Here is a 24973-nt window from a genome sequence, read left to right as displayed (position 1 = left end):
CTAAACATATCCTATTCAATGCGTTCACAGTCTTTTTCACGGGCATCATTTGTAGTAGCCTTTTCACAAACTGTTTGCTCAAGCATAGCGTTTTCTTAAATATATCGGTAAAAGAAGCACTTAGAAGGTTGTGGTTTAAAAATAAACATTCTGACATAAACACTCAGTCAGCTACACTGTTTACTTCTGAATATTATATTTTATTCACGGCCATCATTTGTTGTAACCTAGCCTGCTCCCTGAATTCAATGCGTTCACAGTCTCTTCAACAGGCACCAAACCAACAATTACTAAAACACACACAAAAACTGATTTTGCATGGGCATTTTGCACTAGTATTTATAACACAAGCCTATGAAATGTAAGTTATCACACCAGCAAGAGTGCTGTTTTTCCAAACATCTGCACAATCACAAATGTGACAACAGTTCAATAAAGTTTCTGAGTAACTTTTATAGATATATTCTGAAGAAACAGCAGGACCGCTGCGCCTCCGAGCAACACGTGTTTTGTTCCTCAAAATATCTGCATTTTTGACAGAATCAAACGAAAAAATTATTCAATTAGGCTACCCATTCATAAATACAGACGTTTGCTAGGTTAAACAAATTAGGATTTTTAAACGAATCGGTTGAATAAAGGATTGAACTCCATCATTACAGTTTTTCTCAATTGTTTACACACATATACTGGTACTTGAGACACAATGACCACAACATGTAACTCATTCACCAACCCCCTGAACCAATTCTGCTAAACTACAAGCACAATTCCTGCTTTACACTCAAATTGTACTTCTAAAACACACTTTTTTCAAAACACTACACACAATTCTCTGCTTTTAGCACAATTTTCATGCAGAAAATCTCTTGTTTTCACAAGGAACACACTGCCATTCAGATATGCACACTGACTCATCACATGGCCAAACACCCGTCACACAGTTTTACAATTAGCAATCAGAGCTTTAGCATAAAAGGGCAACAGGTGAGCTCTTCAATGGAGCAATGGATGCCAACATTGGATTTTTTTTTTTTTTTACTGTAACTGTATACAGTAAATTCTTCTGTTGTTTTGTATGTAGACCACTGTATGAACAACTTTGTGTTGGTTGGGATGTACACTGTGTACATTGTTTTTGTGGGAAAAATAAAATATATTTGTTACCATGTTTTTGTGTGTTCTGAGTACAAAAACAATATTCTCAAATATTTTACAACACACTTATGTATGTACTGTCTGTAGAAAGTGTAACACTGAACAAAAAAAAGGCCTAAGTCATTATAATGAATGGAGAAGAAGTGTTTTTCCATTCATCATAGTGTTTTACACTGAGCACATCAGTGTTCAACTGGTTCTTACAGTTTTTTTTACGATTGTTTACACACTAAAATAAAAATTTCCACAAAATTTGCAAAATTCTACTCCAAGGAGCAAAACACCTCCACAGATTTGCACAACATTACACACAATGTCTGCTTCACCCTAGTGAAAAAAAAGTATACTTTATTGTATTTGAAATATATTCCCTTTTTCAATAGTACATTGCAAATATATTTAAAAAATATATACTATCTTTAAATATATTAAAAGTATATTAGCATCATGCTTTTTATCTATTTTTATAATACAACTTTTAACACACTTTAAAATAATAGTACTTTAGTATATTTTCTAAAAATATATTTAAAAGCAAGCATACTTGTAACATATTTCTAACAAGTGCACTATAAGTACATTGGTAATAAATATATGCTTAATTACACTTTTAAGAAATATGCTAAACACAAGCACACTTTTAACATATTTCTAAAAAGTACACTACAAGTACTTTGAAGTTTTTGTGTATTTAAAGAAAACATACTTATGTTGCTCTACTTAAAATAGATTTGAGTATGCAGTGTACAAATGGCTACTTTTGTAATTGTGATTTAAGTATTTTTAATTTAAGTTTATACAATGTTAAAGATAGGCACAATGTACAATAAACACAAATCCATTACAAATTTTACATCAACATCACACCATTGGAACACACAAGAAAATGTGTTTTCTACTGTACAGAAAGTGGCAGCTACTGGATTGTGATGTCACAAGTGGCAGTTTAACCACTACAGCCAAGTAAACACTGGCTATATTGCATGGCCAAAAATGGAAGTTCACTCGCACTGCATTAACACATTAGAAGCATAATCAGTGTTCAAAAAAATTTAACAAATCATTATTGACTTTAGAGAGAAAAGCTGAAAAATAATTGCCATTGACATCTGTAAAGCTGCAGAAGTAGTTCCCCAGGAATCAGTTTTTAGTCTCTTTCAATATTGTTTGGAAGTGGAATGACATACAGTTTGTCCTTAGACCTAACCATAACACATTTACGTTTGAGTGATTGAGGATGGACAGCAAATGCATAATTGGTATGAGACACTTCATTTATAAATGTTGAGGATATATTGAGCTGAACATCTCTATACAACTTTCCTCCACTCTTGGCAAGCTCTTTAACTAAAACACAGAATCTGTTTGTGGTGGATGCAGAAGATGCCCCATTCTCGCACGTGAAAGCCACCAGGGTCATAATTTCACAGAATGTTCCATCACTTAACTGTACAACAGAATTATATCTCTTTTTAAGAGCTGTGTTATTACAAGAATGATAAACAACACCGCTACAAATGAAACGGTCATAAAATAAACCTGAATTAACTTTGTTACCTGTAAAATCTTCAATAGCCATCCTCTGCAGCACAGATGTGGTACCTTTCTTTGGGCAACCAAAACCTCTGACATTATCTTGAAACTTCTTTGACTTCTTTGTTAAGCCAGACGTACTTTGGAGTTTGTCAAATAATTTCCGTATGTTGTCATTGGCGTTTGCCATGGTAGTCCCTGCTTTTGTTGAGAGAGCCCTCCACCTAAGGAATGTCTTCACTATTTGATCTTGCACATGTGTTGTTCCATTGAAAAACTTAAGCAAAGTGCTTAAATGTTTCAAATGGAAATGTGGATGTTGCCCAGAGTGGTCCCCAGTTGCGCATTAGTAGCACCATAAAGTTTCTCAAAGTTACACACAAACTTTCGAAGAGCTTGTTCTGCCATATTCACATGGCTTAATTTGATGGCATCCTGAAGAAGAGTGTGCATTGAAAAAACTAATAAAAAAAGATGACTCCAGTACTTCTTTTTCAAAACACCACTTAAAACAGGCAAAGCATAAAACAACAAAAAAGACCTCCATTCAGATGCTTTCCAGAATTTTCTATCTTTCAATGATCTTGGAGCCCTTGTGACTTCCAAGGGTGGGTTAATGGCCATCAGTCCCTGGTCTATGTCATTGACCTTTGAGCCCAGGTACCAGTCTTCCTTATGGTGCTTACTGTCTAGCCACAGGGATGTAATTTGTTTAGTGACACCAAGGCAGACACTGTGCTGGTATTCTGGAACGAATCCATTGATCATGTGGAAGCTCTCAAGTTCCATCAAAGGGGATGGTCCTTTTACACCCATTACTGGTTTAGCAGGTGTTGCCAGCATAGCATGCCGGAAATGATCTGTCTCCGTCCTTAAAGGTGGTTCTGGTGTTTCCCAGATATATGGGCCACCACCGTGGTGGAGGCAGAAGTCACACCCATATTTTCCATTGAACTGCTTCGTGTTTCTCAGGAGGGGGCGGGCAACTGAATCTGAGGAGCAGAGAAGGCAATGAACTTTGGCTGTATGCTCTACGTTTTCAGAGTCCCTCCATTTGATTCCAACCTGTTCTAGTTCCTTGAGCTGTGACACAAAAGCAGTTAAAAATGTGACCATATTTGGCTTGCTGTTACCAACCCATAAGCATGGTATGCATATGTTCCTTTGACGATCTTTTGGTGACAGCTCAATAATTTGACACTGGATTGGCCATATCCGAAGTGAACATTATTACTTTTAAAAACAGGAATTCCATCACAATTCCACAAGATGGATATGTCATCAGCTCCCAATACTCCTCTCTGTTTGATCTTTTGATATTCTGCCCCACACTGAATATCAGAAACAATGCCTGGAATTGATTCCCTTTTATTCAAATGTATCTCCGGCTTTTCCAAAACATCAACTATTTGGGCTGATAGACTAAGTACAAGAAAGTAAGATCCAGACCTTAGGTTGTTCTCTATGTCAAATTCAGCTTTACAAGAAGAACAGTTTTGTGGTGCTGTCTCAGTAGCTCCCATGTAGTTTTCACAGTTGATACAATAAAAATGTGGCACATACTGGCCAAATTGTCCATATGCTTTATGAAAAAGATATGAGGTTGCTGGCACCAAGCCAGGGAAATGTTCATTGAACATAGTAAGAAGATCCTGAAGAGCTACTCCTGTCAAATTGTGCCTCAGTACATATGACATGAGTAAAAGCAGACTCTGTCCCTTTGTGAGGGGAGCACCAGGGTATACAGGATCATCACCATGTTGATTCTGTAATAAAAGATAAGGCGGATCACATTAACAGCTACAAAACTGTATAAAACATAAGAAGAAATATAACTAAAAGTGTTGTTCTTTGAAGAAAGATGGATTACACAGTCAACATAAATTAACACCATGCATATAGATAATCTATAATTATGTACCTTCCTTTGGTTTGAATCTTCATTTCCTTGGTTCCTCTCTTTTCCTGCTCTCTGTTCTTGTCCACTTACATCTTCTTCCTCTCTGGACTCTTGTTCACTTCAACCATCTTGTTCAAGGTGTTCTGGTTCACTTTCATCATCTACCTCTCTGTCCTCTTGCTCAATTCCATCATCCTCCTCACTTTCCTCATTTACACTTCCATTAATTTCCTCTCTGTCCTCTTGCTCATTTCCATCATCTTCATCTTCTTCCGCATTCACACTTCCATCGTCCTCCTCACCTTCCTCATTTACACTTCCATTATTTTCCTCTTCTTCCTCATTTACACTTCCATTTTCTTCCTCTTCTTCCTCATTTACACTTCCATTATTTCCCTCTCTGTCCTCTTGTCCATTTCCATCATCTTCCTCTTCTTCTTCATTTACACTTCCACCGTCCTCCTTACTTTCCTCATTTCCATTTCCATTATCTTCTTCTCTGTACTCTTGAACATTTCCATCATCTTCCTGTCTGTCCTCTTGTTCATTATCTTTTTTGCGTTCAAGATTGCTCTTCTCTTCATTAGGATTTGTAAAAAGAATCTGAAACAAATGTACACAAAAGGTAAGTGCAGCTTCACAAAACAAGTGCAAAAACCAAACAGCAGTATTTAGATATAGGCCAAATGTAATTCAATCAAAATATCATTGTATAAACAGCCCACCAACACAGTCTGGGGCACAGAGGTGTGCAAGGCTCATTCATTTGTTTTTTTCATTTACATACCTTTTTATAACCTTTTCTTCTAAACAGAGTTGTTCGGGTAATTGGAGATCCATGAAGAAATCTCTTGTACAATTTCGTCTGTTTCTGTGGATACAGTGCCAACAAAATTAAGTAACTTAGAGACTCTGTTAAACAGAGCTTATAGACTAAGCTAGGACTAGTCCTTAGTTAAATTAAAGCATTTAAGTAACAATTTTAAACATGCCCTAGAAAAAAAAAACATTAATAGTGTGCATCTTGAGACAAAACAATGGCTATGACACATTTTAAGATATGTCAGTGCAAGTTTATTTCAGTTAAAACTGCTCAAATGAGTTTGAATAAACATTTTATCTCCATGCATATTTTGTCTGGGCAAAAGTTTATTTTATTTATTTTTTTACATAAAAGTTATAAATAGTAAAATAGTTATAAAAAAGTAATAAATAATAATATCCTCCTGGGACCCAGGAATATACTTTTGTCCACTGTAGTGGACATTATATTTTAGTTAATTTTTCTGAGACCATACATGTCACAGTTTTACAGGACAAGTGGATGTCCAGTAAAGATAACATTCAGGGCTTTTCAGAGATACTAAATAATACTAATACAACAACTTCTCATTTGTCTTTAAAAAATGGCTGACAATAATTTGGTGATTAAATGTACCACTCAATAATATTTTGTAATTATCATTTAAATCTGAATTATTTTAAACATGTTTGTCATTCATCAACATCTCAGGACAATCATATGCTGTTTCTAATCAAAATATGACTTTCTGTTACAAAACAGGGTCGTGACTGTAAACGACACCAGGACTTAAATAATTTTTATCAGGCACTTAGGGAGGACACAGCAAGTGAATAGGGAAAGAAATTATATAGCAATATTCATATGAAATATTAGATATTATTATGAAAATTTTGCCAAATATTACTCACATTATTCAACTTAATTTTTTATCACGTTAATATACAGTACATGTACACATTTATGCAAATTAGATATAGCATATAGATCCATTGTTTTAGATGGGAAACCCCATTTATGGCCATTTTACCCACATATTGCATAAAGTCAAATGGTATATCAATTCATTCCTTTATATATTTTATAACATGACAATTAAAAGTAGCCTATACAGACTTTGTTAAAAAATAATATATCCTGAAGCATAAAAATTGATTGGTGATAAAAAAAAGTCATGTCTTAAGTACACTAAAGTAAACATAGCTATACATATGAATAAAAAAATCTATAAAACATCAACATCTTTACATTTGTTTCTTATGCTAACAATGATGACAAAAATACTATGTTAAAAAAAAATGTCTGGGTCTCACAAGGATACCCTTAATCATTACGATTGGTAATACTGTAATAAAAATATAATGTTTTTTGTTTACCTGATTCTGTTGAAGTTTTCTGTGTTTTGAAGTTCTTGACATATCTGGTGGAGTCCCAACGGAATTCAAATGTGTCTTATACTTGCGTTTTGATGCCATGATTATTTCAGGGTACACCAAAATGAAAATGTTATATCTGTAATACCGGTATATGGGTTTGAATTTGAGAAAAATTGGCGCCACGGTATTTGACCAATCATGTCTCGTAGTGTTGAATTCAGCCAATCAGAGCTGCAGAGTGTAGCCTACTCATTTCTCGTGAAGCTCCCGCGCTAACGTGAGGTTTTTCATAGCAGGAGACGTTACGAAGACACGATGGCGTTTCAATTAGCAATTTATTACTTGTTTGACAAATCGTTAAAAGTGGAGAGCACATCTATTCTTCTATCCAATGTAGACCAGCTAAGTCAAATTACATCAAAACCTGACCTTGATGGAGACGACGATTGGCTTGAAATAAAATGTCCTACACGTAAAGAACCAGAGAAAACGGTGCCTGCTAAAGTCCTGCTATTTGGAGGTAAGTTTACGTTAAGCCTGTTTTTATTTAAACACTTTCAACTATTTAATTGCGTTATTGAGTCACTTTATGTGTAGCTGTTGTAGGCTAAACTTCTTTACTCTTATATTAGATTCTTTCAAAGATCTCGTCTCAAAGAAAAATGTATTCCTTTTGGGAAGCGATATATGGAACAAGGACGAAAACAGGGGTGTTCGCATTAAAAAGAAAAGGTTGGACACCAACAACGTGGTGAAGGCTAAAAAAGCCAGGCTGGTGAGTGGATGTGCATAATTATTAATTGTATATTAACAAACTATACATCTTTAGAAAGGTCAAAGATTCAGTTGGATATTATAATAAATATTTTATAATGACAGTAATTTCCTAATTTGCCACATGCTATTCTAAGTTGAGTCCATACATTAAATATTAGCCTCTCTATGCAATCTGTACACTTGTCATCAGGGTCCCTTAACTCTCTACCTCAGGTGTTTTAGTCCACAAATGTGCTAATTTGAAGTAAAATGAAAGATTTTTTCATATAAAATTTATTTATAAAAAGTAGTCAAGTTAGTACTTTGTTTCTTTCTATTTTTTACTCAAATTGGAGTATTGTAATGTAAGCAAAAATATTTTTTGTGAAGGCTGCCAAAACTATTTTTTAAATCAGACATACTGCATCAAATTTCAGTATGTTATCATGAATGTGACATTGTGAAGATGTTAACAACTGTTTGATTTATTTCTCACTTACTTTTTTCAGGGAAAGCAAACCAATATCAAAGAGGCAGTCAGAGACCAGATATTACAAAACCTGAAGAATTCCCTTTCTCAGAACAGGGCCCTGGCCCTAGCCACACAAGATCAACACACTAGCTCTGATGATGATTTTCCACAATGTCTTAATAGAGTAATGCATGCTGTTTTCTTGAGGATTTGGCTACATTTTTATATGCTTTATAAACAGAACTAGGGGACATTTACTTAGAAACAATGAAGCATTTCTATGAGCATTTCTCTCTAGGTTGAAAAATCGTCAATGCAAGTGAATGAGAGAAAATAATTATTTTCTGGTCCCGTTTGAATTGTGCCATTAATGTGAACATATGTTGTCTGTGAATTTTTACTGTAACGAGTTTGACAGTATACTGTATGATTCTTTGGCTAGCAGTTGTGGAAAAGACATAACGAGAAAGACTACATGTTGCATATGTGACGACGTCACCCCATAACACATTTTACCTCCACAAATCACGGTGCGATAATCTATGGAGACAGATCGAGAAGCCTGTGTGTTTTGTTCCCAAATGTCACCATTCAAACAAAATAGGCTGTTCTTTCTTCAGATCAAACGCGTAGAAACGCGTCGAAAGCAGAGCAGAGTTGTAGACCACAAAGTGCTCTCACACAAAGTCTAACCGTATCAAAATTCTACCCGCTAAATTGTAGCATTCTTTACACGAGAAATTATATAAAAAATTCACAGACAACATATGTTCACATTCATGGCAAAATTCAAACGGGACCAGAAAATGATTATTTTCTCTCATTCACTTGCATTGACGATTTTTCAACCTGGAGGTCCAGTGGGGTTAGCGGAAGGGGCGGGACTTACCAGCTCTATAGCATATCACTTTAATATACTATTCTACACCCAAAGCTTTACAATCATATCAGGAGTCTCTCCTCACCCACCACTTATTAACATTTTTGTCCATGTAAAGCAAGCAACGATTAAGAAGGCTGCCAGACCCCTGGCATTCACTTCTGATCATCATACTAGATCTGATGAGCCCACAAACATAGCGAGCCATCTCTGTCCAGATCATCACACCAGTTCTGATGATGCTACAAACATAGGGAGTCCTGAAATGGTAAGTCCTTTGTTTTTTTCTTTAAAATTCTTTCTCTATTGATTTTCGAGAGGGGGTAAAATCTTTGCGTGACAGGGGGACCTGTCACTCAACCCGTCACCGCTAGAGGCAACTGTCACTCGACCAGCCACCGTTTTATGCGCCTGCCACTCGACCAGTCACGGATATGTGCGCCTGCCACTAGACCAGTCACCGTTTTAGGCGCCTGCCTTGCGTTCTTACACAATATGTAAGGTGTTTTTGAACAAAATCGTATCCCCAGTCAGTAGGAGCCAGAACAGAACGCACAATATGTCAATATTCACCATTTAATAAACGCGCTTCGCTACCAGACATTTCGACTGCTGCATATGATCAAGTAGACATGCATCCCGCTTCTCTTATTTATCCAACTTATTTGCCCCCTGCTGTTTTATTCCGGAGCGCGAGTCTCGTGACATAAGCCTTGCGCCTGCCTCAAGATCTCTCTGTTTACATCTAGACACTCCAAACAAAAAGAGCAACTATTTACTTATTTTCCTATGTGCTATTTTATCTTATTTTTTATTCGCTCGTTTGACCATAATGGAGCGTGTCTCAGCACCTAAGCGTCGCACCTGCCACGAGATCTCTCACTGTTTTCATCTACCAGACACTCCGACTGATGCATATGATCAAATAGACATTTAGACATGCATCCCGCATTTACTACACTCGTGAGAGATCTTGAGGCAGGCGCTTATAGGAGCCAACACGCGCGCTCCATTATGTACAAAGAGAGGGAATAAAATATAAGATGAGATGACAAATAGATAAACAATAACAGAATTGCACTGTCTGTTTGCACATGTCCATCAAGTGTCTGGTACATCATGTAAACAGTGAGAGATCTTGTGGCAGGCGCGACGCTTCGGTGGAGAACGCTTCGCTCCATTATAAACAAAAAGAGCGAATAAAACGTAAGATAAGATGGCAAACAAGAGCAGTATTTTACTGTGCATTTTACGTGCATCAAGTTAAGTGTCTGGTAACTTTAAACAGAGAGAGATATCCGTGACTGGTCAAGTGGCAGGCGCGTATAACGGTGACTGGTCGACTGGCAGGCGCATATAACGGTGACTGGTCAAGTGGCAGGCTTATATAACGGTGACTGGTCGAGTGGCAGGTGCATATTACGGTGACTGGTCGAGTGGCAGGCGCATATAACGGTGACTGGTCGAGTGGCAGGCGCATATAACGGTGAATGGTCGAGTGGCAGGCGCATATAACGGTGACTGGTCAAGTGGCAGGCGCATATAACGGTGAATGGTCGAGTGGCAGGCTTATATAACGGTGACTGGTCGAGTGGCAGGCGCATATAACGGTGACTGGTCAAGTGGCAGGCTTATATAACGGTGACTGGTCGAGTGGCAGGCGCATATTACGGTGACTGGTCGAGTGGCAGGCGCATATAACGGTGACTGGTCGAGTGGCAGGCGCATATAACGGTGAATGGTCGAGTGGCAGGCTTATATAACGGTGACTGGTCGAGTGGCAGGCGCATATAACGGTGAATGGTCGAGTGGCAGGCTTATATAACGGTGACTGGTCGAGTGGCAGGCGCACATATCCGTGACTGGTCGAGTGGCAGGCGCATATAACGGTAGCTGGTCGAGTGGCAGGCGCATAAAACAGTGGCTGGTCGAGTGACAGCTGCCTCTAGCGGTGACGGGTTGAGTGACAGGTTGAGCGGCAGCTCCCCCGGTCACGCAAAGAATTTACCCCAGATTTTCACTGATCTCTTTTCGTTTTTTCAAAGTTTCAGGCCAATGACTCGGATGAAGAGTGTGGTTTACCCTCAACTCAAACAAAGGCAAGTTGACTTTCTCCAAAGGTTATTTCTCCATTTCTGTCACCTGATGGGGTTTGGTTTCCTTGTAGGGATGCCCTCGACTAAAGACTTTTGCAGTCAATTAGTAGTCGTTCATTTAAGCAATTAGTTGACTAATATTGTGCGTTAATATTAATAATTAGGGCTGTACTCAACCAAAGAAAATCTTGGTCGACTGAAGTCCTGAAATTTTCGACTAAAAATCGACTAAAATCGACTAAAAATGACGTTATAAAAAAAAACGTTAAATTAATTAGATGCGCACTGTGCGCAGGACTTGGTAGCCTTGTTGTCCGCCTAAATGAATTATAAATAAACATAAACAACTAGTAGGCTATTTGCAGTATATTAAATAGTTTTTGACCTAATTATTTTGCACTGAAATGAGTCTGACACACGAGTCTGTCAGCTCTGACAGCGCTGCATCACGTGCACCTGCGCAATATCATAGCAGCTTATGATTTCCGAAAATAGACAGTACTATGTTGTCAACTAGTGATATCATCACAAGAACTGTTGAGGAATATGCAACATAATTTAGACAATTATTTTTGTCATATGTTATAATAATAAGTTATAACTGTCAGACACTATCGTTTCACCGTGCATGTCCTCGCACCGAGCGAGGCTGAACATGAGCTCAGCTTCGCAGCTGAGACACGAATAGACTATTAACTTAAAGCTTTTACTCTTAATAAACACAAAAGGCACGTCCACTTTAATAAAAAAAAAATATTTATTAAACAAACCAGATCAAGAGCAGAAACGAAATAAAGTGCATAACTGAAAAATAAAGCATCCTAGGCTCAAAACACAACCAACAGCACAGCGCAATTGCGCATTAACGTTAGGCTCCAAATAAAAAATAAAAAAGTTAGGTTATCACACTAAAACATTGAAATATGCAAATTCTGATATGTTCATATAGCCTACTCAAATCAGACAGGGCAAGCTAACGCAGACAAGTGAGCTTACCACTTTTAGATGATTGATATGTCATGTTTGTCGTCGAGCTGTGGGAAACTGTTGCTTGCAAACTTTGCATTCGACCTTTTTCCTGTTATCAATTTTAACAAAATGCTGCCACACTGTCGATTTCTTTGTTGTTGACATGTTAGAAGAGGACTGACTATTAAACGCTCTCACAATTAAATAAATAATATTCAGCATCAAACCTTCTATGCTCGACGTTCTCTCTTGGGTTGGGCTAATCCAAAAAAGGTGAAAACAAGGGGGGTGTTCTGAAGACAGACTGTTACAGTAAAACAAGGGTACTCTGAAAACACCCCCATTAGCAGTTAGTGCTTTCCACCTGATGAAATGAGCGCGCCTCAGCGCGGCAAAACTGATGAAATAAACGCGGCAGAAAATCGACCAATCAGAATTTTGGTCGAACCAGAACGTATCGACCAATTAATCGACTAGGACAGTACAGCCCTATTAATAATCCATAAATTTTAATAACAAGCCTTTAATTGTCTATATAGCCTATTACATAGCATAATCAGAGCTCAAACGCACGCATAAAGCTTGCTACAGTGTACCAGCAAATGTAATGATTATGAATGTGTCATGAAAAAACAGAAGGAGACTGTCTAAACATTTTAATAATTTATTGTTAATGTTTTCTGTTTTTGGCTGCAGTAAAAAATACACATAAATGATTAAATGTGTGCTATTATTAGGTCCAAATTCAGTAAGCGCACTTTCCAAACAAACATTTGAATATGGACCTAATAATAGCACACATTTAATCATTTATGTGTATTTTTTAGATTTGCCAATTTAAACATTAAGTTTCAAGAAAACCTCAATTAGGTAGTTGCACTGTGTGAATTTCAAGCAAAAATAATATTCGAAGATCGCTGGGTATTATTTGATTATTATTCGAAAATCGCTTGAAATTCCCATCCCTAATATGTATTTCAATGCTTTACAGGCTTTAGTGTGTTGTTTCTTTGACAAAATTGCTCAAATAAACAGTATGTCTGTTACAAAATGGATGTTTGAGCCTTGTTTAGCCTATTATTATTATAAAAAATAATTTTTCAAAACAACCACCGCGCCACCGCCAGTAGTTGAGGAAAAATTGAGGAAAAACGAAAAATAAATGAACGAACTGTAATAAATAAAGAACATGGTAGCATAATCAGCATCACAAACAGATTAAATGACATGACGTAAAATCTCAAAAGCTCCTATATTTCGCAGTAGGTTCATTTAGATTGATAATAACGGGTAAAAATGCTAATACATTTTGTTTCTATTATTCTAACCCTCTAATAGCTTAACCCAAAATACAAGCTCAGGCATGCACTTCTGTCCATACAAACTCTGCTGTTCTGCTCTAGCCAGAGAATACTCCAGTTTGAGGAACACTTTAGTAGGCTAAGAAGCAAATATATTTATTAAGTATAACGAGGTTGGGTTCCTTCAACTGTCCAGCCTATTAAAAATGGCTAGGCTATATAAGATAATTAAAAAAAATTGTATTGTATTTTGCCAGATTTTATAGTGTAAAACATTCAAGTACGAATGAGAACCGTTTCGAGGGGGATGCCAGGTGTGCAAAAAAATAAAAAACAAATATTTGAATGTTCAATTTTAAAATCGAATACCAACCCACCGAACAAATATTTGAATATCCGAATATACGGGTCCAGCCCTACGAATTACATAATCTGAGAATATTTATTTTCCATTTGAATTGCTTCATTTAAAAGTAGACATTTCAAGCTTTCTATATATCTATTTCTCATGTCTGTAAGGCAAGTGTACGCTGAGTTTCAGCTCACTGAGAATGGGACGGCAGAAAACGCATCCTGATTGTTTTCTTTTCTTTCTTTTTTTTTTTACAAAAGCTCAACAATTTGTTGTTATTGTGAGTTTACAGAAAATAAAAGTAGACCCTTTACATTACTCTGATCTGTATGATAAAAAATGACAGAGTTTTTTAAGTTAAATGCAGTAGCTAAAGTCCTTAGCGTTAAGGCCTGCTGCTGTTTCAATGCAGAATTAAAATTAGAACATCATTAATTGTTACTTTTCTGTTACTTTCCCATGATGATTATTATTAGTATTATTTGTATTGTAACAAACATGTAAATGTGGTATAATGTTACTGTAATCAAAAGTTTCATTGTGCTTGTTTGTAAGCAGATAAAGGATGCTAACACTGGACAGAAAACGCTGCCCCAAATGGATGAAGAAATCATGGCATCCCTTCGTGGTAGGTATTCAGGTTGGCATTGGAGGGGTTGACAATTACATTGCAAAGTCCCACAATGGGCATGATTTACCTTTGCTTAACTTTAGTAACATTATCCCTGTAATTCTGGCTAGCTTTTACATTTCATCCATCTGTAATGTACTACAGATGCAGAGTCCTTTCTAGTCAAACAACACTAACTTAACTTTCCCCCTTACTTTCACGTAGAGCTCCCGGAAATGGTTAAATTAATGAAGGAGTGTGTGCAGTGTGTCCGGTCATTGATTTGCTCACCTGACAGAACCCCCTCATCGGCAATGTCATCTAATACAGTGGTCAATGAAATTGATATGGTATGTTACAATTAAGGGCTAATGTGTCTATCACTTAACAGCCATCATGAATTCATGGGTGTTTAGAATGTTGAATTTCCACCATGTAACTTTATGGTAAAATGGATCAATCTTAAAGTGATTTATCTGTCGGAACAGCAAACAAGTACCGAATTCCCTACCGAGTCCCTTTCCCATTTAATTGAATTTGAATGGCTTATAGTTGACTGAAAGTTTAAACTGGCAAGGTTAAAAAAACATGACAAAAACATTTCAAAACAAAGTTTGATTTAAGCATATTTTCACATTGGAATAATATTTATTCCTCAGAGATGGATGTCCCAACTATGTATTAATTTGTCAGTGGACTCTCTTTCTCTCTCCCTACACATCTCTCTATACAGCACCCCTTGGCTGGAACTGCAGTGATAGTCCCAAAGAGGGCCTTTCAGCGGCTGAACAGATCTCGTATGACCATTTTTGCCCAGGAGCTGGCTGTTATGGTTTTCACTAAGGAAATCCTTGCAGAGTCCACCCTGACAGGGAAATCTGGGAAAGTGGACTCCCAAAAAAGTCAGCTTGATGTTGCCAAAGTGCAGGCTATAACAGGTTTGTAATTTTCTTGAGTTAACCCTCTGGGGTCTGAGGTGTTTTCTGGGCCCTGGAGGTGTTCTGACATGCTCTGACATTTGTGCTTATTTTTGTTACTTTTAATATTTCCATGGATAAAGTCTGATTACACTGTATTCACCACAAACTCTGCTACAATAATATCTCAGCAGCATGTATGTAAAAGTTTGTAGTTTTGAGAAAATTACGTTTATGCATAGTTTTTGAAAAAAACAAAAAATTGTAGTCACTAAAATAAGGCCATAAAACCCATACTGACTTATTGGTCACGTTATTATCATGTAGTCTACACATTTTGCTTCAAAACTATGTGAAAATCTTCCTGCCCACTCAGTACATCACGCGAGTCATTTGGGAAGCGATCCATTCAGAACTGATGTCCTGCGTTTGTGGTAGATACTGTAACGTGCTGATGTAACTTACCCAGCGGGACACGAGTTGGCATGCGCTGCATGTCTCATTTCTCATCTTTTTGTGCGCAACCGACCCGACCCGAAGCGTGCAGCCATACCTATACAGCGCGCGAGTACTGAATTGAGCTCTGTTTCGTGTCTGAATGGACAAATACACACAACATTATGTCTAAATGTGTCACCTTTTTCAGACCTTCTGAGTTTGCAGGTATGCACATAAGGTGGCCTTCTGCTGCTTGCAAACTGACTCTTTTGAGGAGACAGTGGATTTCCATTATTTTGGTGCCCTGGTTCTACGCGATATGCGCGAATACACTGTAGGCTCACTCTCGCTCGTATCCAAGGTAAATCATCAACATTATCATCCCTTACATGTGTTTTATTTAACTAAATACTTAATAATCAGCTAAAACGCATGCGCAGGTCACTTTACTTCCTGAACAAGTGTGCACCCGAGTCCGTGTTGCTTTCACATTCACGCGAGCCGCGGCACGGTTCGGGAGCAACCAAACTCAGACCACCTCCTCCAGTTAGTCTCGGGGTCGGTACCCCAGTGCGCACCCAGGGCCGCATGACAGCGTTCACATTAGCGATTTTTCATGCGAACCGTGCCCCGTTCCGAACTAAACTGCCAGTGTGAAAGCACCCTAACAGAATGGATTTATTTACAACACAACATAGTCCTAAGATACAAAAAAACAGAGAGACGTGAACAGTCACAGATCTTAGTTATCATTTCCAAGGTATTTGCTTCAGATTAAAAACACAAAAATTTGTGTGAATGTTTTAGTCAGCAGGGCTCATCAGTGCCATCTGGTCCCTGTAAAAAAAAACAAAAGTAACAAAAGACAAATGTGAACATGCTGATATCAAGAGAAACCTGCCAGATTTGGGGAAGAAAATTATTTTAGATCTAATTTAATTTTTCTGATTAAAATTGCTATTTAAAAAAAAAAAAAAAAAAACGGTTTGTTGTGCCTTGTAGGCATATACTTATACGGCTGCATAAAATAATAATAATAATATAAATTTTACATAAATACAGGCAGCCTATAGTGATAAATCAATAAAAAGGAACACTTCAGTACACTACACTAGAGAAACATATATGGATTATCATGTTACTTCAAATGTTTTCATTCGTTATGATGTTACAAAATGAGATTGGAGTAAAAACATGAAGCCTAATGTGTGATGCGTTTTGCTTTTGAAACGCACAGCGCGTGCAGAGAACATTTACTGAAGCGACCGACCGACCGCTCCAAACTATGAAACATTATTGTTACCACATTATACATATCTACGTTTGAGCAGATATCCACAAACACAGTATTTAACAGTAAACACTGGTCTAAACATTATAAAATTCATCATGTTAGAGTAAACACTCATATCAACCTAATTTTATATCATGCTGTTTAATTATTATCGAACATAAAAACATCCTTGTATCATACATGTATATTTATTTATCATTGAAAGGTTGCCTGCCTGTCTATTGTTCATATTTTAAAATGTTTCCATCGATTTCATAAAGTTCAGTCTGGCACCAGTTCAACTAGTACAATGTACAGTTTATGCACCAATAACACTCTAGCTAATATATGTGAGAATACATTTCTTACCTTCAAAATCGTATTTTCAAACCGCATTCTTCTTCGTCTGAGGTAAATCCAAGGTAAACTCATAGCGTGTCTTCCAAACTCGATGAAAAGCAGAGGAATGATGAAGTTTCTCTTCTCTCTTCATGCTTTGTTTTAAACTGATGAGGGAGTTTACAGGTTTTGTGTTCCTTCACGTGGACGATTAGCATGTGAATCGCTTGTGCGCATGTGGGTCTGGTGACATTAGAGATAATGAGCATGCGTTTGAGAAACTGTACCTCTCGTTGCTTTCATACGGATTACTTAAACAGAGAATATTTGGTTTTGATATGATTTACGTATTTTAAAAATAGAGACTTAAAGCTTTAAGACAAGTTACAGTTCATTTTCTGTTGCGTTTCAGAATGAACCTAGTAGTAAAGAGGAAGAGATGATTTGGTTCACATGCCACATGAACTGAGGCACTACAGCAATCTGTCAAATTCATAATGAAATTGACTTTTCCTTAACAATAATAAAAAACACAACTGTTATTGCCATTTTTTTTAATAAGAGGTACACTGCAATTTTTTGTTCATTCATCAAATAAAAAAAGCTAGACTGAAAAATGTATTATTGGGATTTTAAAACGACATTGGTTCATCAAAATGATCTTACATGTGTGTACTCGCTTTTGTTGCATACAGTATGTGTGACTACCGTATATACTGAAAGCATTATTGACATGACATACTGATAAAATTCCTCACTGCTAATCCTCGTGTACTTTTTATTTAGTAATACTTGTTTAATACAGGATTTTAACAGACTGAAGTAGTGGGGAAAAAAAGTTGTATGAACATGCCCTCTGACCTTACCTCGTTCACTTTAACAGATGCTGTTCTTGCAGAGTTTCCACACACAAGTGTGTCTGATGTGCGAGCGGCCATCAGGCGCAAGTGTAACAACGAGCATTTCAGCAAGAAAAAGTAAATAACAATGTGTAGTTTGTGTGTGGCTGCTGTTCCAAAATGTTTTTTTTTCTCTTTTTTTTTCTTCAGTGTTCTTTTAATTTAAAACATGGTTGGTACATTTTATTATGTTTTAAAATAATAAAACCGTGTGAGATTTAAATAAACACTGTTTGTGTTGTCAATACCATGTGTCTCTGTTATTAAAGTTATGTTATTTATTGTACTAAGGGCCTTGAAAACAAGTGCATTCAGTATTGTGTAAAAAAAAAAAAGTCCCCCAAGAAATTCAGTCTTCAGTATTCTGGTAACATTTTTAAAATACTGCATTGTGACGATGTAATGTTTAAAGTATATTGTGTATTGTATATTAGTGTAAATATTTTGTGTACCCAGTGATTTATGAAAGGAAATGAGGGTGAAATAAGAAAAATCCAATAAAAATACACACTTGTACCAAATTTGATGCAGTTGGCATTAACAATGAATGATTAAAAAAAAAATTGAAACCTGAAAGAGACAAACATGTCCTTAAGGAAACACAAGGGTTAAAGGTTGACTTTAAATTTAGCATTTAATTGTGATTGATCAATGAGACCCTTTGATTACAGAGTTATTATTGAAACATAATTTGCAAAACTGTATTAATCTAGAAGCAGAATCAGATTTAACTGTGATTTTCTGCTGTAATAAACAGTTTAACTGGTAAGATCCTCAGAGGAGTTGTGCAGTAATTATATAAGAATGGAAAGACAGTCTCTGTGAAGGATGTGCTGAATGTGCACAGACAGTCTTTAGTTACAGGATCAGAGAATGACACTGTTCCTCTGTCATAGTCCAGCTGAACTCTCACACGCTGAAGCTTCTGTTCAACAGTAAAGACAGTGTCGGGTTGCTCTGGGGATTGTGAGATGTATTCGCTGTTCATGTACCACACACCCCAGACATTAGACTTAGAGAAATCCTCTCCCTTCCTTTGGTTTGATGCTGTTGTTATTCCAAGAATCCAGCATGTATTGTCTCCAACCTCCACATCCCAGCAGTGTGTTCCTGAGTTAAAGCCCTCAGATCCCAGGACACATGCACACCTGTCAAACCTCTCTGGATTATCAGGAAGTGTTTTATCTCCAACACTGAGCGACACACTGGTCAGATCAGCAGAGAGTGTGAGACGAGGATCTGCTGTGTTTGGATCCAGAGTCAACGGAGCTGCAAAGAGAATAACATCAGATTACAGGATGAGATATGATGTATTAGAAATGTAAATGTAAAACATTTTTCTTTTGTTGAAAGAGATCATAAATCATAACAATGGTCTCTCAGTTACTGTCAGAATGGATTGAGGCTTCAGGTTTAATATCAGTATTCAATAAACACTATTGTCTCCTAATACATAAACATAAACCATGAGGAACAGACTTTTCATTATAAGTTTGCTGTATGATCTGATGATTTTCTGAAATACAGTTTAGATTCACTTTGTAGTGATTATTAAATATATTTCTATCAAATGTTGATGTTGTGTGTGTTTATATGTGAACTATCTTCTGCACTGGTGTCAAATCTGCTGAGACTCACTGTGTTGGACAGTTTCCAGCATCTTCTTCCAGACTCTGAACGGCAGGTTACCCAGATAACGCGACACATGAATCAAAGCTCCAGAACTCATCCGTGGATCCGGCTGTGAGATCTGGACTCTGAGGAACATTCAGGAGTCAGAACTGCAGTGAATTTGAGTTCAGATCCACTGAGAGAAGAGATACGAGCAGCTCACTCACCTTTCCATTGAGGCCTTAAAGTTCTGGAAAATATAGAGTTTGAAAACATTTTAATATCTTATCAAACACTCTCAGTGTCAATGAGTCTCTCTATACAAGTTGTTTTCTGCACAGAGAATGAAGCCAGATTGATTTGTCACCTTTAGAAACGAGACGTCATTGTCTTTCATCATCTCCTCCATGTCTCTGATTGTGTGTGAAAGAGCTGAGATGTGTGTGTTCATCTCCTCCAGCTTCTCCTTCATCCTCTGCTTCTTCTGCTCCTCTTCCTCTCTCAGTGCAGTGATTGTAGCTTCTTCTTCGTCTCTGAGAAACTGATGAAGCTTCTCAAACTCTTCTTTAATCTGACGCTCTGTGTGCTCAGCTTGAGACTGAAATCAAATCACATTCACTTCAGTCAGCGCTGTATGAACACACACTCCACTAATGTCAATAATAAACTGTGTGTGTGAATGTTTAGTATTTAACTCTTTATATCCTCACCTTGATGTGCTCAATTGTTTCATCACACTTTTTCTTAATTTCTTCTCCATGTTTGAGCTTGTCTTGTAAGGACGTCAGTGCTGTATTAAATTCCTCCTACAGGTTAAGATGAAAATCTGTGAAACTTGTGCAGCTCTAAGAGGTTTAAACATTGTATGTTTGAATGTTTTTATTGTTATATTATTTATATGTTGTTGAATGGGTCATTCTCATGGAAGCATTTGTGTCTGAATATTATGAGATTTAGTTTGAGTAAAAATAAATACTGGTCTATTGTATACACAAATAAACGCCTGAATTTATTTACAATTAAATAAAAAAATGTATTATGTGTGTTTCTGTACCCCAAGGGGCTTAATATCCTTCTGCGCACCCCCACTCTTCAGTCACACCTTTTTCAGTAAGGGACAATATTTGCCCCCTTAAATCGATTTTTTCAAGTGCATTTTTACCTTTACAAATACCTTTATAAAATAAATAATTCTTTGAATTAAAAAAAATGTTAAATAGATAAATATGCAATGATGGTAAAAACGAAGTGATGTTTAAATATTAAATTAAAACCGCCAGTAGGTGGAGAGTCATCGAGTCATTCATTCAGTAATAAAGCAAGTGGCTGTATTTATGAATTGATCATTGAATCATTTACTCTAAAGATTCGTTCACAATCATTGCTGTGTGCTGCAGTTCTGCTGTGGCTTTTATTGGAGCTATTAATTTACTGTAAAAATACTGACAACTGTGTTGAAAATGAACATCACTTAATATTAATATTTCGTTTGTTGAACTGTTGTATAAAATCAATGTCACATTTGTAATCGTGTGGATCTTCATATAATGTGATCAACATTAAACACAGGAACTCACACAGGGTATGTGTTTGTATCGAAGAGAGTTTGATTCTTATATCGATCTCCACGCACAGCCTGTGTCTATATTTGTTCTTCATGCTAGTAAGTGTTAAATCCCTACTTTTACAAAGGTAACGTGACCTAAAGGTAACCTGTTGTTTTAAAAAGTAATCACGGAAAGCAAAACAAGACATTAGCATGACGCATCCAGCTAGCCAGGCCGATAGACCGCTGTGTGATGGAGATGGGCGCGCGCAGCTTGGGGCGCTAACAGAATCGCCCATAGCTGACTAGATTTGAGCTCGCTGATTGGCTAGAGTTTATGTCAAACATGTATATCTTAAATCAGCAATTGGCTAAGCTGCTCCACAGACCCGCCTCTCTGGGGCGCCTCTCTCCAGCGCCCCAGAGCTGATGAGACGTGCACGCAGGTGGAGGAGACGTGTTGAAAAAGCAGACATTTTTAATTTCTGTCATATTTTTCACATATACTGGGTGCATTTAATATCTTAAACACACAAATACTGACAATTTGTATGTATGATTTATGTATGTATTTACTTATTTATTTAATGAGTGTGGCTCATTAATGAGTGCGGGCGGCGCCCTAGCGCCCTCTATTGGCCAGCCGCCCCTGATTATAGCCCAATCCAGCCGTTATGGACCAATGTCGCGAATTTGCAACAAACAGAAATCTACAAAGTACGTAAAAAATATTCGTCACATGAAGTCTATATGAATAACATAGCTATAGAAGCAATCAATAAGCTGGTACATATTTTTATCTTAGCACAACTTAACTCATTTTGGGCAATTTCTCCACATTTGCGCCCTTGATATGCGGATTTTGCAAACCAAAATATTAGCTTCCGTGAACCGGATGTAGTTCCCACTCCGACCGCTCCTACGAGAAACCAGTGCGTGCAAAAGGTTCCTAGGTATGTATCAAATGTGCACAAACAGGCATTGGGGGAAAACACACGCTATCTCGCCTGCAGTCTGAATGGAAGGGGTTTGTTGCAAATTCGCGACAGTGGGCGTTAAGGGGATAATACTGTTTCTATGTATATCACTGTATTTAACATTTGAAATGAGAGACATTTGTCTTACCTTGTAAGATGAAAGCACTTCACTGATGGGTCTGAATGTGTGATTGGTGTGTTTCTCTGAGTCTCTGCACACTAAACACACAGGCTGTTTGTCCTCCAGACAGAAGAGTTTGAGTTTCTCACTGTGTAAACTGCAGATCTCCTCAGATCCTGATGAACGCTTCTCATTTCCCTCCTTTATCAATGAATCGCACAAGTTTTTTAACGCTAGATTACATGGAGGTTCACTTCTAGATGATCTTCTCCTGCAGACAGGACACTCCTGAGTTTCCTTAGTTTTCCAGAACTGTTGTAGACACTCTTTACAAATACTGTGACTACAGGACAGAAGAACAGGAGTCTTGAAGATTTCGAAGCAAACAGGACAAGAAAGCTCTTCCACAGATTTTGAATCCATTTCCTCGTCTTGTAAAAGATCCAATAATCTACAATTTACTTTCACTTTCTGAACTTTGGTTTAAAGAGTAAACAACTATTACAATCAAAATCTAATCTAGGTTCATTCAGAAATACACAAAAGCCCTAATATAATGTGTCCTCCTCTGTTCTTCACGACTCGTTTTAGCTTTCAGTAAAAGTGAAAGGCAGAAATAATAATGACTAGTCACTTCCTGGAAGGTTTTGTAAGAGGGTGGAGTTTCTGACGACCTTTTGGAGCTTCTGGGACTGGTTGCATAAACCACTGAAACTAGTAAGTTAGTCTTTTTTTCTTTTCTTTAAAACGATTCATAACTTTTTTAAGTCAGTTATATAAAAATTTGATTCCAAAAAAAATAAGACTGATTGTCCCTTCTAGTGGGTCATATAAGACTGTCACATCCACCAGCTGGAGTGCCCATGATCTCCACTAGGGGGAAACACCTCCCGACTCTCGCCATCTTATCATGGACTACATTTCCCATAACCCACTGCCTGGACCCATTATGCTTGCTTACATTCTGCTGTCTCACAATACCTTGTTAATATTGCCTATATAACCCCTGTATGTGCTGTCATTCCTTGCAAAAGTTTTGGATGTTGTTACTCTGCATTTCTAAGTGTTATCCTGGTTTTCCCTTTTTGCCTGTGTTTTCTGTAGTGAAGGTGAAGTGAAGCATTATGAACCATCGAAGCTTTCAACACAATTGTATCAGAAAAAAGTTCATTACACAAAGCTTTTCAAACCAGAGCTTGACGAGGACCTCTGCTGGTGAAAGTGAGGCAAAATGTTTCACATCCAAACGCATTAATCTTGAAAGCAAACATGAATGAATGGATAGATGAATAAATTAATTAATCAATATATTAAATAGCCTACATGACAACAATCTGTTCCATTGCATACTCATAGTAACTCAAAACAATAAAGATAACATTTTGTATCCTGGATGTGGACATTTTTCCTGTTTGTAAACCAACAAAACTCATGAATAGAGGGAGTAAATAAATGCAGGTGCATGCACACAAAGACACACACTTTCACATCTTATACATCTTATAGGGGTTGTTTACACCTGGCCACTTCATGCGTTTTCTCAGATCGGATAGCTATCTGATTTATCAAAACGATTCCATTTACACATCACATAAATGTGTTTTTGCGAAACGGATTTAAATCCGATCTTCAATCCCCGCGCTATATGCAGATTTAATGGAGTGCACGTCACCGAAAGCAACAGATATGAGCTGCATTTTATTGATCATCAGCTAAAATTTCAAAATCAAAGACCGCAATAAGAGAGAGCGGCAACAGCCCTGGTAAGATCATTTCATTTCTTTACTTTTAATGATGATGATTGTGTGTTAAGCTTCTCACTTTCACTTTGATTATAGTTTGCACGTTGGCTTAATGAATAGATGCTCAGCTTCTCATCTGCGGTCACGGTGATGCGTGTTGCAGTAGCGTCGTCATATCTGGCTATAATATTACATATAGCCTATTACACGCTCTCACACGTTTATTTTTTTTACCATTTTTGGGAGAAGTACAATTTACATATGTGGTTTCAACAACCAGATGCATTTACACTTGTCCAGTTTCGTCTGGAGTGCGTCTCAGACCTCCTCCTGAAGTGGTTTGAGCGATCGGATTCAAATCCGTCTCGAATGCGTTTCGGAGGGCATTTACACCTGGTCTCTTCACGATCGGCTAGATATCCCATCTGAGAAAACCATGCGAGTGGCCAGGTGTAAACAGCCCCCATACAGATGAGGCTATTAAGAATCCGCATCGCAAGGAAAGGGATTCAGTAGTATAGTGTAGTATAGTGTAGTGTAGTGAACTGTAGTGTAGTGTAGTAAAGTAAAGTAGTGAAGTTCTCTGGCACATGACGTACATCACTAGTCAGACGGCTGACGGCTAGTCAGCACGATTTAGCTACAAGTACTTTGCCAGCGAGTAGCCTGCTCGGTTGCCCTTTTGTGCATCGTCTGAAGAAGCACTTATCTCCAGAGCCATTCCCTGCTTAGCTGTCGGACGACGTCTTTAACCACCAGCATTGCCAGCACGTCGCGAAAACGACCAGCACTACTACAGCAGTGAGTTTTTTGTTTTGTTTGATGAGCCACGGCGCGAAGCGTCCATTGTGTTTAAGGTCTCTCCGCTCCCAACTTAAGCCATGCTACAGGCCTGCAACGTGTAT

The 24973-nt window shown here is 37.5% G+C and overlaps 2 protein-coding genes and 1 long non-coding RNA gene across 3 annotated transcripts; 1 reads left to right on the top strand and 2 right to left on the bottom strand.

The window, feature by feature from the left end:
* Positions 1-1932: 1932 nt before the first annotated feature.
* LOC311095392 (uncharacterized protein) lies at positions 1933-6408 on the bottom strand (the record flags this gene model as incomplete). Its single annotated transcript, XM_084133876.1, has 4 exons — positions 1933-4457; positions 4613-5194; positions 5379-5541; positions 6404-6408. The coding sequence occupies 3 exons, from the start codon at positions 6406-6408 to the stop codon at positions 4712-4714; spliced, it is 651 nt and encodes a 216-aa protein (XP_083990002.1). The 3' UTR covers positions 1933-4457; positions 4613-4711.
* A 209-nt stretch (positions 6409-6617) lies between these two features.
* LOC311094447 lies at positions 6618-9235 on the top strand. The gene is made up of 3 exons (XR_014608662.1): positions 6618-7544; positions 8035-8181; positions 8996-9235. It is a non-coding gene; the product is annotated as an uncharacterized lncRNA (long non-coding RNA).
* An 8537-nt stretch (positions 9236-17772) lies between these two features.
* LOC311094434 (nuclear factor 7, brain-like) lies at positions 17773-22982 on the bottom strand. Its single transcript, XM_084132396.1, has 6 exons — positions 22354-22982; positions 20393-20488; positions 20050-20280; positions 19910-19932; positions 19710-19828; positions 17773-19340 (listed from the first exon to the last, which is right to left on the bottom strand). Exons 1-6 carry the CDS (start codon positions 22747-22749, stop codon positions 18799-18801), a joined length of 1407 nt encoding a protein of 468 aa, XP_083988522.1. The 5' UTR covers positions 22750-22982; the 3' UTR covers positions 17773-18798.
* Positions 22983-24973: the final 1991 nt, after the last annotated feature.

Source organism: Abramis brama, assembly GCF_963993115.1.
Source record: "Abramis brama genome assembly, chromosome: 13".
NCBI lineage: Eukaryota > Metazoa > Chordata > Actinopteri > Cypriniformes > Leuciscidae > Abramis > Abramis brama.
The sequence above is the reverse complement of the archived record's forward strand: the minus strand, read 5'-3'. Positions and strand labels throughout refer to the sequence as shown.